This window comes from Rhinatrema bivittatum, chromosome 4 (assembly GCF_901001135.1).
Source record: "Rhinatrema bivittatum chromosome 4, aRhiBiv1.1, whole genome shotgun sequence".
NCBI classification, from domain to species: Eukaryota; Metazoa; Chordata; class Amphibia; order Gymnophiona; family Rhinatrematidae; genus Rhinatrema; species Rhinatrema bivittatum.
Window position 1 is genome coordinate 207324459 of NC_042618.1, and position 13915 is coordinate 207338373.

The 13915-nt window shown below is 42.0% G+C and overlaps 1 protein-coding gene across 2 annotated transcripts in view; it reads right to left on the reverse strand.

Moving 5' to 3' along the window:
• The window catches only part of TCTA (T cell leukemia translocation altered), a 66636-nt gene that overhangs the window by 10985 nt on the left and 41736 nt on the right, over positions 1-13915 (reverse strand). The window contains exon 3 of one of the 2 annotated variants that reach the window (XM_029599626.1): positions 10289-10779. The exons of the other annotated variant lie outside the window; for it this stretch is intronic. Coding sequence (XP_029455486.1) covers position 10779 — 1 coding nt within the window. The 3' untranslated portion in view covers positions 10289-10778. Of the gene's footprint in view, positions 1-10288; positions 10780-13915 lie in introns of those variants that run through there. 2 annotated transcript variants of the gene reach the window in all.

A 13915-nucleotide genomic window follows, 5' to 3' on the forward strand; every position in this document is an offset into this window, starting at 1 on the left:
GGCATAGAGAGAGGGATTTCGAGTAAGAAAAGGGAAGTAATTATCCCCTTGTACAGGTCCTTGGTGAGGCTTCACCTGGAGTACTGTGCTCAGTTCTGGAGACCGTATCTCCGAAGGGACAGAGACAGGTTGGAGGCGGTCCAGAGAAGGGCGACCAAAAAGGTGGATGGTCTTCATCGAATGACTTATGAGGAGAGACTGAAGAAACTAAATATGTATACCCTGGAGGAAAGGAGGAGCAGGGGTGATATGATACAGACGTTCAGATACTTGAAAAGTTTTAATGATCCAAAGTCAATGACAAACCTTTTCCATTGGAAAAAAATCAGCAGAACCAGGGGTCACGATTTAAAAGTCCAGGGAGGAAGACTCAGAACCAATGTCAGGAAGTATTTCTTCATGGAGAGGGTGGTGGATGCCTGGAACGCCCTTCCGGAGGAAGTGGTGAAGATCAAAACTGTAAAGGATTTCAAAGGGTCTTGGGATAACCACTGTGGATTCATAAAGCCTGGAGGATGGGAATGAAGAGAAGAGGTATGGAGGTGCCTTGTAGGAATAAAAACTAGGGATGTGAATCGTTTTTCAACGATTAAAATTATCGTCCGATAATTTTAATATCGTCTTAAATCGTTATAGAACACAATACAATAGAAATTCTAACGATTTATCGTTAAAAATCGTTAAATCGTGTTAGTGCGCACTAACAGAAAATGATACAAATTGACACTTTCCAGGTCAGTAAAGGTCAGTTAGGAATGAATATGTGTTCCTATTGGCTGGCTGCCCTCTTATCTATTGATGTTACCAAGGTTTCCACTGAGGTGATGGTTGGGGGGATGGGAAATGGAACTGGAAACTCACGAACACCAACAGAAAATGAAACAAAGTGTTGACACTTCCCAGGTCAGTAAAGGGTCACTTAGGAATGAATATGTATTCCTATTGGCTGGCTGTGCTCTTATCTATTGATGTTACCAAAATTCCCACTGAGGTAATGGTTGGGGGGATGTGAAATGGAAACAGTTGGAAGCTTGACAAAAAAAGTAATGTGATGATCATCACTCATGTGACTTGAACTTGTTTGTTTATTATTTTTGTTAGCAGGCATGTGAAATGCTAGTGCATGTTGAATTTGCCAATCACTGTGCATTTTAGAAAGGTGGTCCTGGCTGGAACTATTATACACAGTTCAAATATATGTGGTAATTGATTGTTGGTAATTGTATTTTTTAAGTAGCCACACTGGCCACCAGTATGTTTACTTTTCCTCCTACTTAACTCACTAGCTCAACTTTATAAGAAGGGCTTCTCTGCTTGTGTGTTGCTTTTGTTTGGTGTGAGGAGAGCAGAAACATCAGATCTTTATTCAATCTACTACAGTCAGGCAGCTCCCCCCTGTCTGTGAAGCCAGCCTCTCACTAGTAATGCAGGCGGGATAGGGCACTGCATGCAGGAAGATCACAACACCCCTGGTGTCAGGGTTAGGGCACTGTGTGCAGGAAGATCACAACACTCCTGGTATTAATAGGGATAGGGCACTGTGTGTACATGAAGATCACAACACCCCTGGTATCAGGGTTAGGGCACAAGTTCTAGTCACATTGACTGATCACATTACTTTTTTTGTCAAGCTACCAACTGTTTCCATTTCCCATCCCCCATATACTTCAGTGGGAACCTTGGTAACATGAATAAATAAGAGGGCAGCCAATAGGAATACATATTCATTCCTAAACTGACCTTAACTGACCTGGCTACCGGTCCCATATTGTCTTAACGATTGAAATCGTGTGGCAGGAGAAGAAAATCATGTTTGGCAAGATTATTTCGTTGAAAAATCGTTAAAAATCGTTTTTTCCGATTAGTGCGCACTAACTCCCGTTAGTGCGCACTAATCGGAAAAAGTGCGCACTAATCGGAAAAAACGATTTTTAACGATTTTTCAAGGAAATAATCGTGCCAAACACGATTTTCTTCTCCTGCCACAAGATTTCAATCGTTAAGACGATATGGCACACGATTCACATCCCTAATAAAAACTGTGGATCCATAAAGCCTGGAGGATGGGAACGAATAGAAGAGGTATGGGGGTGGCTTGTGGGAATGATTGCTACTATCTGGTGATTAATACCCTTATTCAATAAGCATTCACACGGTTAATGAGACTCCAACATTGGTCCATGCTTCAACAGAAAGAAGAAATGTGGAAAAGAGAATTTGCATTTAGGCAACATCCAACATTGCTCTATGTTTCAACAACCAACACTGCTCTATGCTTCAACGGCAAGAGGAAATGTGGAAAAGGCGATTTACATTCAGACAACAACCAACAAGGACTCAATTACACAGTCTGGGTAAACAAATAAGCGTGGGAGCAGCTTGCTTATTGCGGCTGTTACTACCCCTAACAAATTAAGCCTGATACTTCACTTTGAATGCATATCCAGCTCAGCTCACTGCCTCAACAGCAGGGGGAATGAAGAAATAGGATTTACAGCCAGCCAACATCTAACAAGGCATTGATATGAGTAGTATGAGTATACAAACATCGGGGTAAGTTGCTCGATATGACGGTTACTACCCTCACACATTAAGCCTTATACTTCACTTTGATACAGCTCCAACAATGCTCTCTGCATCAATGGCGGGGTGGAAGGAAATTAGAATCAAAAAGCTACCAATAAGGGCCCTAAACTCAGCAGTCGGAGTAACAGATAAGTATGAGAAAATAATTGTGAAAGCTTGCTGGGCAGACTGGATGGGCCTATTGGTCTTCTTCTGCAGTCATTTCTGTTTCTATGTAACAACAAGAATTTCTAGATCAGGCAAATGCACTCGGATGAAGATTTCTTGAGAGGGGCTATCCGGACTATACCATTAAAAGAACATTTAAAAGAGTCAAGTATTCTGACCGAGACCAGCTGCTGCAATACAGACATAGACCTCAAGTTACCAATTTGATATGTGTTTTACCTCATACCGTATTCACTCAGTCCATCAAACATATCATTTTACCCAATTGGCACGTGTTAAGCCCATATTCCACTTTTCTATCCCCCCCCCCCGATGTTTGCTTACCCTAGAGGAACTAACATAAGGCAGCATATAGTAAGGGCTGTTCCTCCTATTAAACCAACCAACAATATAGTAGGGCAAACCTGATGTGGGAAATGTATGTTTTGTGCACAAGCATTCACAGACTTAGAATGGTCTGATCCAAAAAGTGGTACCATAATACATAGAAATCATAACGTTGATTGTAACACAAACCATGTTATCTATGGCATATCATGCCCATGTCAGCTCACATATGTAGGTCGCACCACATGCAAAATTCGCACTTGTTTAACTGAGCATAAAAGCCGAATCAAAAACATTAGCAATGGTAACATGGAATAGACTTAGTTTTTGGGTACTTGCCAGGTTCTTATGGCCTGGATTGGCCACTGTTGGAAACAGGATGCTGGGCTTGATGGACCCTTGGTCTGACCCAGTATGGCATTTTCTTATGTTCTTACCACTTGTACCACATTGCATCGCTCTTAATCATTCCTTTGAAGACCTTAAATGGCTTATTATAGAACATGTTCCCCGCTCGTGGCGCGGAGGGGACAGACAATCCATCCTCAACTTCAAAGAAAACCAATGGATTTTCCGGCTTCAATGCATAGAACCATCCGGTTTGAATGAAAAAGTTGAGTGGTTTTCCTTGATTTAATGGCGTGCAATATGGCTTCCAGATGACATAAATACCCAATTTTGGACTTTCAGGCTTTCTTAGCCTTTTCGAAATGGCTCCCTGATGACGTATACATCCATTTTTGGAGTTGTAGGCTCCCTCAACCTTTCAAAATGGCTGCCGCATGACCCACATGATCTTATTTGGATGTGTATACGTCAGTTCCGCCTGTCAATCCCCTAAAATTGGCGGGATCTTTTGCTTTAAATGTCAACGTTCTCCAGTGGCTGACTGTCAATGACAGACTCGATAGACGCAGCAGATTTTCATTGCGTGCGTAAGTATTTGAATGCTGAAAACCTCCACACTTTAGACTTTTGGTAATAGCTTTTTTTTTTTTTTTTTTTAACAGACTGTAAAATGTTTTCTCTTCAGCATCTACGAAGTCGCGTTTTCAATGCTCCACTGACCCACTCACTTGACATCAAGTAGGTGTCCATGCAAGATTTTCTCCGCCTTTATTTAGATGTATTCATCATTGAAAGGGTTGTTTTTTGTACATTATTTTTTCAGGGTCACTCTAGTCACAAGTTGCCGGCGTCATGCACATCATGTCTCCCTGAAGAAGGATTCTTTTCTGAAACACTGCGATGTCGGATAGATAGCATACAGACAGCATAAGATATTTCACAAATGTGCCTGGCATCAATTCATTGTGAACTACAGATTGGTAACAAAAATTTTTATTACCAGTCTTTGCTTTAAAGTGAACGCAAACCTGAACATAAGATAGCTTTGTATGAAGAATCACTTTCTCTGGGTTACCAATGATTAAAATGACATCGTCTCTTAGAGCTGCGCTGAGCAAGCATTCTAAAGCTGTGCAGTAGAGCATGTGGCCCTCACAAGCACTTCCAAAGCTGAGGTTAAGAGCATATAGCCTTCTGAGGCACCATATGAGGTTTCTCCAGAGCTCAACTCATATATTACCCTTATTTCTTTGAGCTAGATTTTTTTTTTTTTACTGATATTTACATAAATCCCACCATTTTCTTTTCAAAACTCCCCACCAAACTCCAAGCCTTGGCAGAGCACCTTTGAGATACAAGGTAAAGTTTACAAGCCACTTCCATGTCAATAGTAATAAACTGGTCATCGGTACCCTATTTTCCCTGCCCCCCCCCCAATTCCTCTGCCAATTATCCCTGGCAGATCTCCTCCTAGAGAAAAGAATGGAAAAACCTTGGCCAGGATGTTCCCTACCTCCCCCAAGCCAAACCCCACCCACCAAGCAGTTTAAACAAACCACAAAAAAAATGTTATTCCTATCGATAAACCAAAACTTATAGCATTCCACACTTTTCCTTTTTGAAAACCATTAAGAAAACATGCCAATTAACCAGGCAGCCCAACCTCCAGAGAAACTCACTGAAAGACTTAACCAGGCAGCCCATGTTAGAAAACTATGAACTGCTAGCAAGAAAAGGAAATTTTAGTCCCCATGTCCTCAGTCGCCAGCACCTTTCGATGCAGTTGATTCTCCTATCTTTTGCCCCCTTTACTCACATGCTGTCACAGCGGGAAATCATCTTTTGGGGCTTCTGTAGAGCGATTGCCAGATGGGATACTTGCAACGATAATTCCTGTTTCCTTTAAGATGGTCCCCGCATCTGCTGCAGTCTGTGCCTGAGATGTTGCACCATTAATGGTAACAGCCAAGCCACCAGGAAATAACTACTTATATTGCATCTCCTCTTTTCAAAGAGAGGAGATAAATTCTTTAAATTCCAGGCGCTTGTCAAAGTGATTGATGAAAGATCAGACATTACAGAAATGGCATGGCCCTCCCAAGACCACGTCATCTTTTTTCTTGCTGCCAGAAAAATCTTTTCTTTTGTAGCATAGTTGTGAAGACATGTTATAATGTCCCTGGGTCTATTAGGTTGTTTTTGCCCAAGTGCACGATGAGCACATTCAATCGCAATCACTGCGTCATCCAGTTGTTCTCCCTCAGCCGAGGTTTCTTTCAAGATCGCCGCATATATGCTCTGTTCCACTTTTTTACAGTCCCTGTACTCTGGGGTCTCTGGTATGCCCCAAAATCTTAAACTGGACTGCCTAGGTCTATTTTCTAAATCTTCCAGTTTATCACAGAGCTCAGCTGTATCATTTGACAAAGTTTTATAATGATCCTGCAGCTTTCTGTTGTTATCAGCTTGCCCCTCCAGCCAGGTGTTGCACTCATCCACGTGCCGGCCTATTTCAGACATCTCCTCACACAAATCAGACTTCATAGCCAAAATTTCTTTTTTTTTAATTATTCTTCATATCTCTCCTAAGTCACAAATACATTCCCAGAATTCAGAGTGAGATAGTACCTCATTATCCCGTGCTTGCGAACCTCTCTCTCCTTTCCTGTTCATTCTCTGACTCCGGCCTACTTAGGCTTTTGACCTCCTCCTCAGCTGTCACTTCTCCTGGGTCAGGACGGGATTTTACATTTTATTTATTTATTTATTTATTGTTTTTGTTATACCGAGTTTCATGACATGCATCACATCAACCCGGTTTACAATTAACAGAGTGTGTAAAGCATAACGTAACGTAAACAATGTTCTCAATAAACGTAAACAATGTTATTTATTTATTTATTTATTTAAAATTTTTATATACCGGCATTCATGTTGCAAACACATCATGCCGGTTTACATATAACAGGGGTGTACAGTAAACAATTCAATAACCTATTTGTGTAGAAGGAAGCAGTTACAAATAACAAGGTAATAGAACTGGGAGGAGAGAAGAAAAGAAAGAGAATAACATTAGGTATAGGTATTTACATTAGTAATAACATTTTTACATGTGGAAGTGGTAGAATCTGGCTGAATAGAATTAATCGGTGTCCGGGAAAGCTTTTTTAAACAGCCAGGTCTTAAGTCTCTTCCTGAAGGTTGGGAGGCTGGGCTCCTGTCTAAGGTCCGGTGGGATGGAGTTCCATAGAAGGGGGCCGGCTGTTGAAAAGGCCCGATCTCTCAAGGTAATGTGTTTGGTAGTTTTGGCTGGGGGCACTTGAAGAGATCCTCTGAGTGTGTCTCTTGTTGGTCTGGAGGAGTTATAAATTTGGAATGGGACTTGTAAGTCGAGTGGGGTGTGTTGATGGATGGTTTTGTATATTATGGAAAGAGATTTGTAGAGGATTCTAAAGTGAACAGGCAACCAGTGGAGATCTTTTAGGATTGGAGATATATGGTCCCTCCTCCTGGAGTTTGTCAGTAATCTTGCCGCAGCGTTTTGTAACATCTGGAGGGGTCTAGTATAGGAGGAAGGTAGGCCCAGAAGGATAGAGTTACAGTAATCGATCTTAGAAAAAATGATAGCTTGTAGAATGGTTCTGAAGTCCTGAGTGTGGAAGAGTGGTCTAATTCTTTTCAGAACTTGGAGTTTGTGGAAACAGTCCTTGGTGGTTCTGTTGATGTAAGCTTTAAGGTTCATCCGGTTATCAATTAATACTCCTAGATCTCTCACCTGTGTAGTAGTTGGGATAGTTGGAGGATTAGAGATGGCATTATTATCTGGGGAGATGAGAAGCAGTTCTGTTTTAGAGGAGTTTAAAACTAGGTTTAGGTTAGCCAGGAGATGTTTAATTTCGAAGAGACAGTTTTCCCAGTGAACCAATGTTTTTGTGTAAGATTCTTTAATGGGTATCACGATCTGGATGTCGTCGGCGTAGAGGAAATGTTTGAGGTTAAGGTTGGAGAGGAGTTGGCAGATAGGTAAAAGATAAATGTTAAAGAGTGTAGGTGACAGTGAGGAGCCCTGGGGGACACCTATGGATGCGTCCATTCGTGAAGATTCTTTGTTCTGTATCTTAACCTTGAAGCCTCTGTTGGAGAGAAAAGATTTAAACCATGAGAGAGCTGTGCCTGAGATACCTATAGAAGCCAGAATGGAAGTGAGAATGGAATGATTGACCGTATCAAAGGCGGCTGATAGGTCCAGTAGAATTAAGAGGAAGGATTGGCCTTTGTCAAGGCCCATTAATATGAAGTCAGACATGGAGATGAGGAGGGATTCTGTGTTCAGTGACTTGCGAAATCCGTATTGTGATTGGAATAGGATTTTGTTTTCTTCTATGTATTCGGAGAGTTGAGTATTGACAACTTTTTCTAGAATCTTGGCTATGAATGGGAGATTGGCGATAGGACGGAAGTTGTTGGGGTCTTTAGGATCCAAGTTGGGTTTCTTGAGTAGAGGTTTGATGGAGGCCAATTTGAGGTCGTCAGGATATAGTCCTTGGGAGAGTGAGCAGTTTATGATGTCCGACAAGGTTTTAGCGATGGAGTCAGGGATGGCCAGGAGCAGTTTGGTGGGGATAGTATCCAAAGGATGGGAGGAAGGTTTCATTCTTCTTATAAGAGTTTGTATCTCTAAGATAGAGATGGGTTCAAGTGTTTCCAGACCATTGTTGTTGAGGGATGATTGTTGAAGAGACTGGTAAAGAGCAGGGTCGGTGGGATTAGAAGGCAGATGAGTTAGAAGGCTGTTGACTTTGTTGTGAAAATGAAGAGCAAGTTCTTCAGCTTTGGGTTGTGCTAGGTCGTTGGGAATCTCCTGTGGGATGATTTGGGTGAGATTGGAGACATAGGCGAAGAGGGCTTTTGCGTCGAAGATTAAGTGGTGAATCTTGGATGCATAGTAGTCCCTTTTGGATTTAGAGGTAGTTGACTTGTATTGATGGAGGGTGGCTTTGTAGATGGATCGTGTATTGGTGCTTGGGGATTTGCGCCAGTCGCTCTCTTTCTGTCTTAGATTTTGTTTTAGCTTTCTTAGTTCTTCCGTGAACCATGGTTGTCTTTTGGAGGCGTTTGGGAGTGATTTTTTGGTTGCTAGCGGACATAGCTTGTCGGCTATGGAATCTGTGATGGCTTTCCAAGAGCGGAGAGCTGTGTTCGGGTTTGAGAGATCAATGGATGGAAGTTGAGAGGCTAGGTGGGAGCTGAGGTCTTCTGTAGAGCAGGATCTTCTGTATGGGAAAGATGGTGAGGGCCCTTTGGAGGTGGAGGGTTTGTTCAATGAGAATGCGGTTGAGATAAGTGAGTGATCAGACCAAGGGACCTTCTTGCTTTTGAGGCGTGAAGAATGTTTGATGCCTGGGTTAATAAAGATAAGATCCAGCGTGTGGCCTGCTTTGTGTGTGGGTTTGGTAACTAGTTGTTTGAAACCCAGGGCTGAGAGGGCAGAGAGAAAGGATTCACAGCTGGATGATGGGGTAGGATTGTCCACATGCAGATTAAAATCTCCTAGGATAATTGCTGGAGCGTCCAGTTTGATGAGGGTTGTGATTTCCTCTACTAAGGGGGAGGGGTCTGTCTCAAGGAGGCCCGGAGGGGCGTAGACGAGTAGGATTTGTAGTTGTTCCGAGGTGAAGAGACCCATTTCTAGTTTAGAGTCTGAGTTGTATGGGTGCTGGATGAACCCGAGGTCTTTTTTTGATGCAAATAGGAGTCCTCCTCCTCTTTTTTTCAGTCGGGGGATGGAGAAGATGTCGTAGTTTGATGTGGGAAGTTGGTTTATAATTGCTGTGTCCGTGGGTTTGAGCCATGTTTCTGTTATAGCACATATATCTGGTTTGGTATCAAGGAGATAGTCGTTGAGGATTAGAGATTTCTTGGACAGAGATTGTGCATTGAATAGTGAAAGTGAGAATACAGTGAGGCCTAAGAGTTGGGTGATGGGTGTTATCAAAATTGGGGTGAATGATTTAAGGTTTCGGTGTAGCGCCTGTCGTTTGTGTTGTAGTATGAATGATCTGTTCGGTTTTCCTATTGCTGACAGGCTGTGTTGTAAAATAGGTATTGGGAAGGTGGGGAACATTTTAGCGTGTAGCGCTTGTGTTGTAGTGGTGCTGCGTTAGTGCTGTTGATGGACCGAGGGGCGAAGGCAGTCTTTGTGAGTCTTTTGTTTTAATGTAGAGTGCTGAGAGGTAGTTGTTTTGCTGTTGCTTGAGTGTTGTTTGCTCAGGATGGTTGCTTGTTCAGGATGGTTGCTTGCTGAATGCTTGCAGGATGTTTGTTTGTTTGCTGAGCACTTGTTGAATGCTTGCAGGATGGATGCTTGTTGAGAGCTTGCTGAGATGACACTGGCTGGGTGCAGTATGGTGCTTGTTGGGAGAGAGCTGGAAGAACGTGAAGCAGGATGGATGCTGGCTTACTTATGAGGGTTCACATTGGTTTCAATATAACCAATTAGGTTACTTGCTGTTAGGAGGATAATGGATGAACCAGCTATTATCATAGTCATGTTCTCAATAAGAACCTTGAACTTTAGATATAGTGGATCAGATAGAGGATGTGAGAAAGTTACAATAAAACAGGGAAATTAACTTGGAGCTGGAAGAGGGGAGAGATAGAACAGAGCAATATTTACATTTCAGCCTATTAATGTAATAGAGTACATAGGAAAAGTGCTTAAAATCCACAGATTTTTTTTCTTTGCAACCATCAGAAAGCTAGTCTGTAGCAAGATCTTTATGTTAGGGATTGATTAGACAGCCGATGCTAGAGATAAATGGTGGATTCAGCTAAGGGGAGGCAGGAGCTCAGAATCAAACTGACATCCCAGCCGATGACATCCAGAACTATGGCTTCTAATATTTGAGTAGCAGATGTTGAATAGATTACTTGGTCTGACCATGCCCCTATCTGGTTTGACTATTTTTTCACACAGAGGGACATGGGTAGATGCTTTTGGAGAATAAATGATTCTTTATTGAATGATGAACATATTTGTGAACTATTGTTGAATGATATTCATGAGTATCTCCACTTCAGTGACATTGCTGAGGTGTCTCCGATGGTCTTGTGGGACTGTGTTAAGGCAGTTGTACAGGGGAAGTTAATTTCTTGGGTTGCCCAGAGGAAGAAAAAATTAGTCTAAAATCCAGTTTCTTAGTATAATTCATACTTTAGAGTGACTCCATAAAGATGATTCCAAGGCATCCATTTTACCCAAGTTAGATGAAGCCAAAAATAAATTGTGTCTTTTAGATGGCAATGACATCTCACATCAGCTGTCACTAGCCAACCAGGAGCACTTTGAATCTGAAAATAAGGCCAGCAAACAATTAGCTGTGCGACTAAAGAATAAATATACCCAATCCTTTATTGTTAAAGTAGAAGACAGAAAGGGGAATTATGTTACTGATGATACTAGGATAAGGGAACAATTTACACAATTCTCTGGGGAGCTATACCAATCTGATGCTCTATCAATCACAATTTCCTGCTCCAACTTTGGGCTGGAGCCCACTGCCAAAATTACTGTCTATAACCGCTTGCCTGCAGTTAATTATAATCCGGGGTCACTGGAATGGCCCGGAAATGCAAGTTGCAATGTCTGGACCTATTCTCGAGGTCTTCCAAATTACCATACAGCTCCCTATTAGCTTTCTCCAGCTCCTCCATGGACTTCTTAACTTGACCAGATGCTGCCACCTGTCCTCCAACCAGTATTCTAACGCCTCCATACACTGCCCAATATCTACCAGGTCATAGCACAAAAAAGAAACAGTCTCAAGTAGCTCCATTTTTATGCTGAGCATATAGGCCTTAAGCTCCTGAAACCACACTTGAAATTCAGCCCAGGAGGATACCTCAGTCTTCCCCAATCCAAGAACCTTCTTAGTTAAGCCTCCTCCCAACTCATGTGAAGCGTGCTCTTCCTCCACCACCATGCTGCCTGCTTCCTCCTGCACTGCACCACTGCCAAGTTAAGAAAACTGCTTCAAACTGACAGACTTCTTCATAGTTATCTCTCTGCTCCGAGCAGCAGTTTAGCCAACTTGTTATGCAAAATTGGGATGTCTGCAAATTTTTAGAATCTGGATTCCGGCGGGTTATGCAGGGAGCATCACAACTAAGTAACCATTCAGCCCAGGGACCTCGCTTCCTCCCTCCCTGTATCATCATTTGAATTTTCCTCACTACTAATGGTAGCAGTGGATATGCATACAATAGATTGGCATCTCATTTGAACAGAAAAGTGTCTGGAGATAATCTGGAATTGCTTGGAAGAATGAAGCAAAATTTCTCAATTTTTTGGTTGCTCTCTGATGCAAACATATCTAATGATGATCAACCCCACAGGGAGGATTTATTGTCCTCCATTCTCTGATCCAATGACCACTCGTGGGGTCGGAAAACTCAGCTGAAGCGATCAATCAACATGTTGGATATTCCTAGAAGCTACGTTGTTTAAAGGTAGGCCCCAAGGCACAGCATATGCCCAAATCCTTTGGGTTTCCTGAGAGAGAAACCAGGAGCCCATTCCACCTTACTTGTTCATGTAGAACATTGTTACTTGATTGTCAGTTTGAATTAGAAATCGTTTTCTTTGGATTAGGTGAGTGAACACACGTAAGGTGTAGCAAATTGCTCAGAGCTCTAAAAGGTTTATCTGATACTGGTGTTCTGGTACCAATCACATCCCTTGCGTTCAGTAGCCGCCTCCCCAGCTCCTGGTGATCTTCTGTTTCTAGTGGCACCGGATGCAGTAGAATTTGCAGAGGGGAAGTCCGCTAAGGTTCTGTCCTATGTTGTTATATCATTTCTGTGCTCATATGATGGAGGTATTTGGATAATTTGTAGGGTTGAATGCAACATGCTAATAAACAAATTTTGGAAAAGAAAAAAGTATTTGAAGAAGGGAAAAGATTTTGAGAACCCATGAGTTCCATCATCACAGAGGAATCTTTTCATCGTTGGCATAATCTCATTAGGATGTAAGAGGTTGACAGAATCAATCCCATTGTGAAGAAAGGCCTCACAAAGAGGTCTCATGTGAAGACAAGCAAACTTTACCATATGGACTGTGGCTACTCTCTGTCCACAGCGCTCACAGGAGCTAAGCTGGAAGTGTATGCTTCAATTGTAGCTGCTCATGACGTTAGAAGCGCTGAGCCTGCATCACGGTAAGAGGCTACCATGAGGTACAGAGACGTTAGGGGTTGGGGAGGCCTGGAAATAAAAAGAATTGGAAAAAAAAAAAAGATCAGACCCCAGAGTGAGGAGTAGGGGAAGGGGAGAGACTGCTACTGATCCCGGCCTCAGCCACAATATTTTTGTTAAAATACAATTCATGTTGCTTTGGGGAGGAGGCGGTAGGCTTGGCCTGGCAGGGCCAAGCCTTTGGATCTTGGGTGGGAGAGAGGAAAGGGAGCTGGTTAGGGCCTGATGGCCCATCTTATTTTTTTTTTTTTTTTAAATACCGGCTTTTAACTTTCTATAGTCTTTTGAATATAGCTGATTAAATATAAAGTTATACAGCTAAGCAGAGCCGGATAATTTTATATATAACCAGCTACTGTATATCCAAAAGAATATCCATTTATGTTTAAAGTTATCCTGCTATTGTTAGCAGGGAGATTCAGTGGGCTATTTATCCCACTGAATATCCAGGATAAGTTATCCAGCTAACTTTAGCCACAACCAGTCCCAGGTAAATAAGAGATGGTCTCTGGCTGACTGTCTATCATCGCTTAGAACGGATCTAGAGTCCAAGGGCGCTGTAACTCTCCTAACTGCAGGGGCAACCTGTGTTTCTTTTGTACAATGCCTTGTAAAATTCTGTTCTTAAAAAAAAAAAAACAAAACCAGAAGTAACAAGGGAACCCCTGAGTAAAAGTACTTATCTTTTTTCAGTGAATCCAGAGGAAAAGTCAAAACATGAATATTCATTGTTATTTTAAAACCCAGACTTTTTTAAGGTCCTTAAGGATGAGAGCTCACCAGCATAATCATTAAACAGAATAAATACGTTATGGTATTTTCTGATACTTTGTATGCTATGAAGGGGCACCTTAGAATGTGTGTACAATTCACCTGCTGCAGGCAGAGCATTGAAAATCCCTTTAAAACGTGGAAGTCATGTGATCACCTACCAGTAAAAGCTGGTGGCCTAATCAGTTTTGAGGCTGCTTCTGAAGCTCTGCTATACTGCTATCTCCATCATGCACTGTGCTCAGCTGACAGCTATTACAATTGATGCAACATAAATCTAATCCTGTTCTCTCTCACTCCTCATAGGTTTCAAATCATTAAAACCGCTGTGTATTATGAGGAACTGCAGAAGGAAATTACGAGACTAGGAGTCTGAGCATCTAAATGGCAGATGAAATTTAATGTGGAAAAGTGCACAGGGAAAAATAATTTCAACTACAGGAATCGCTGATGAGTTCCA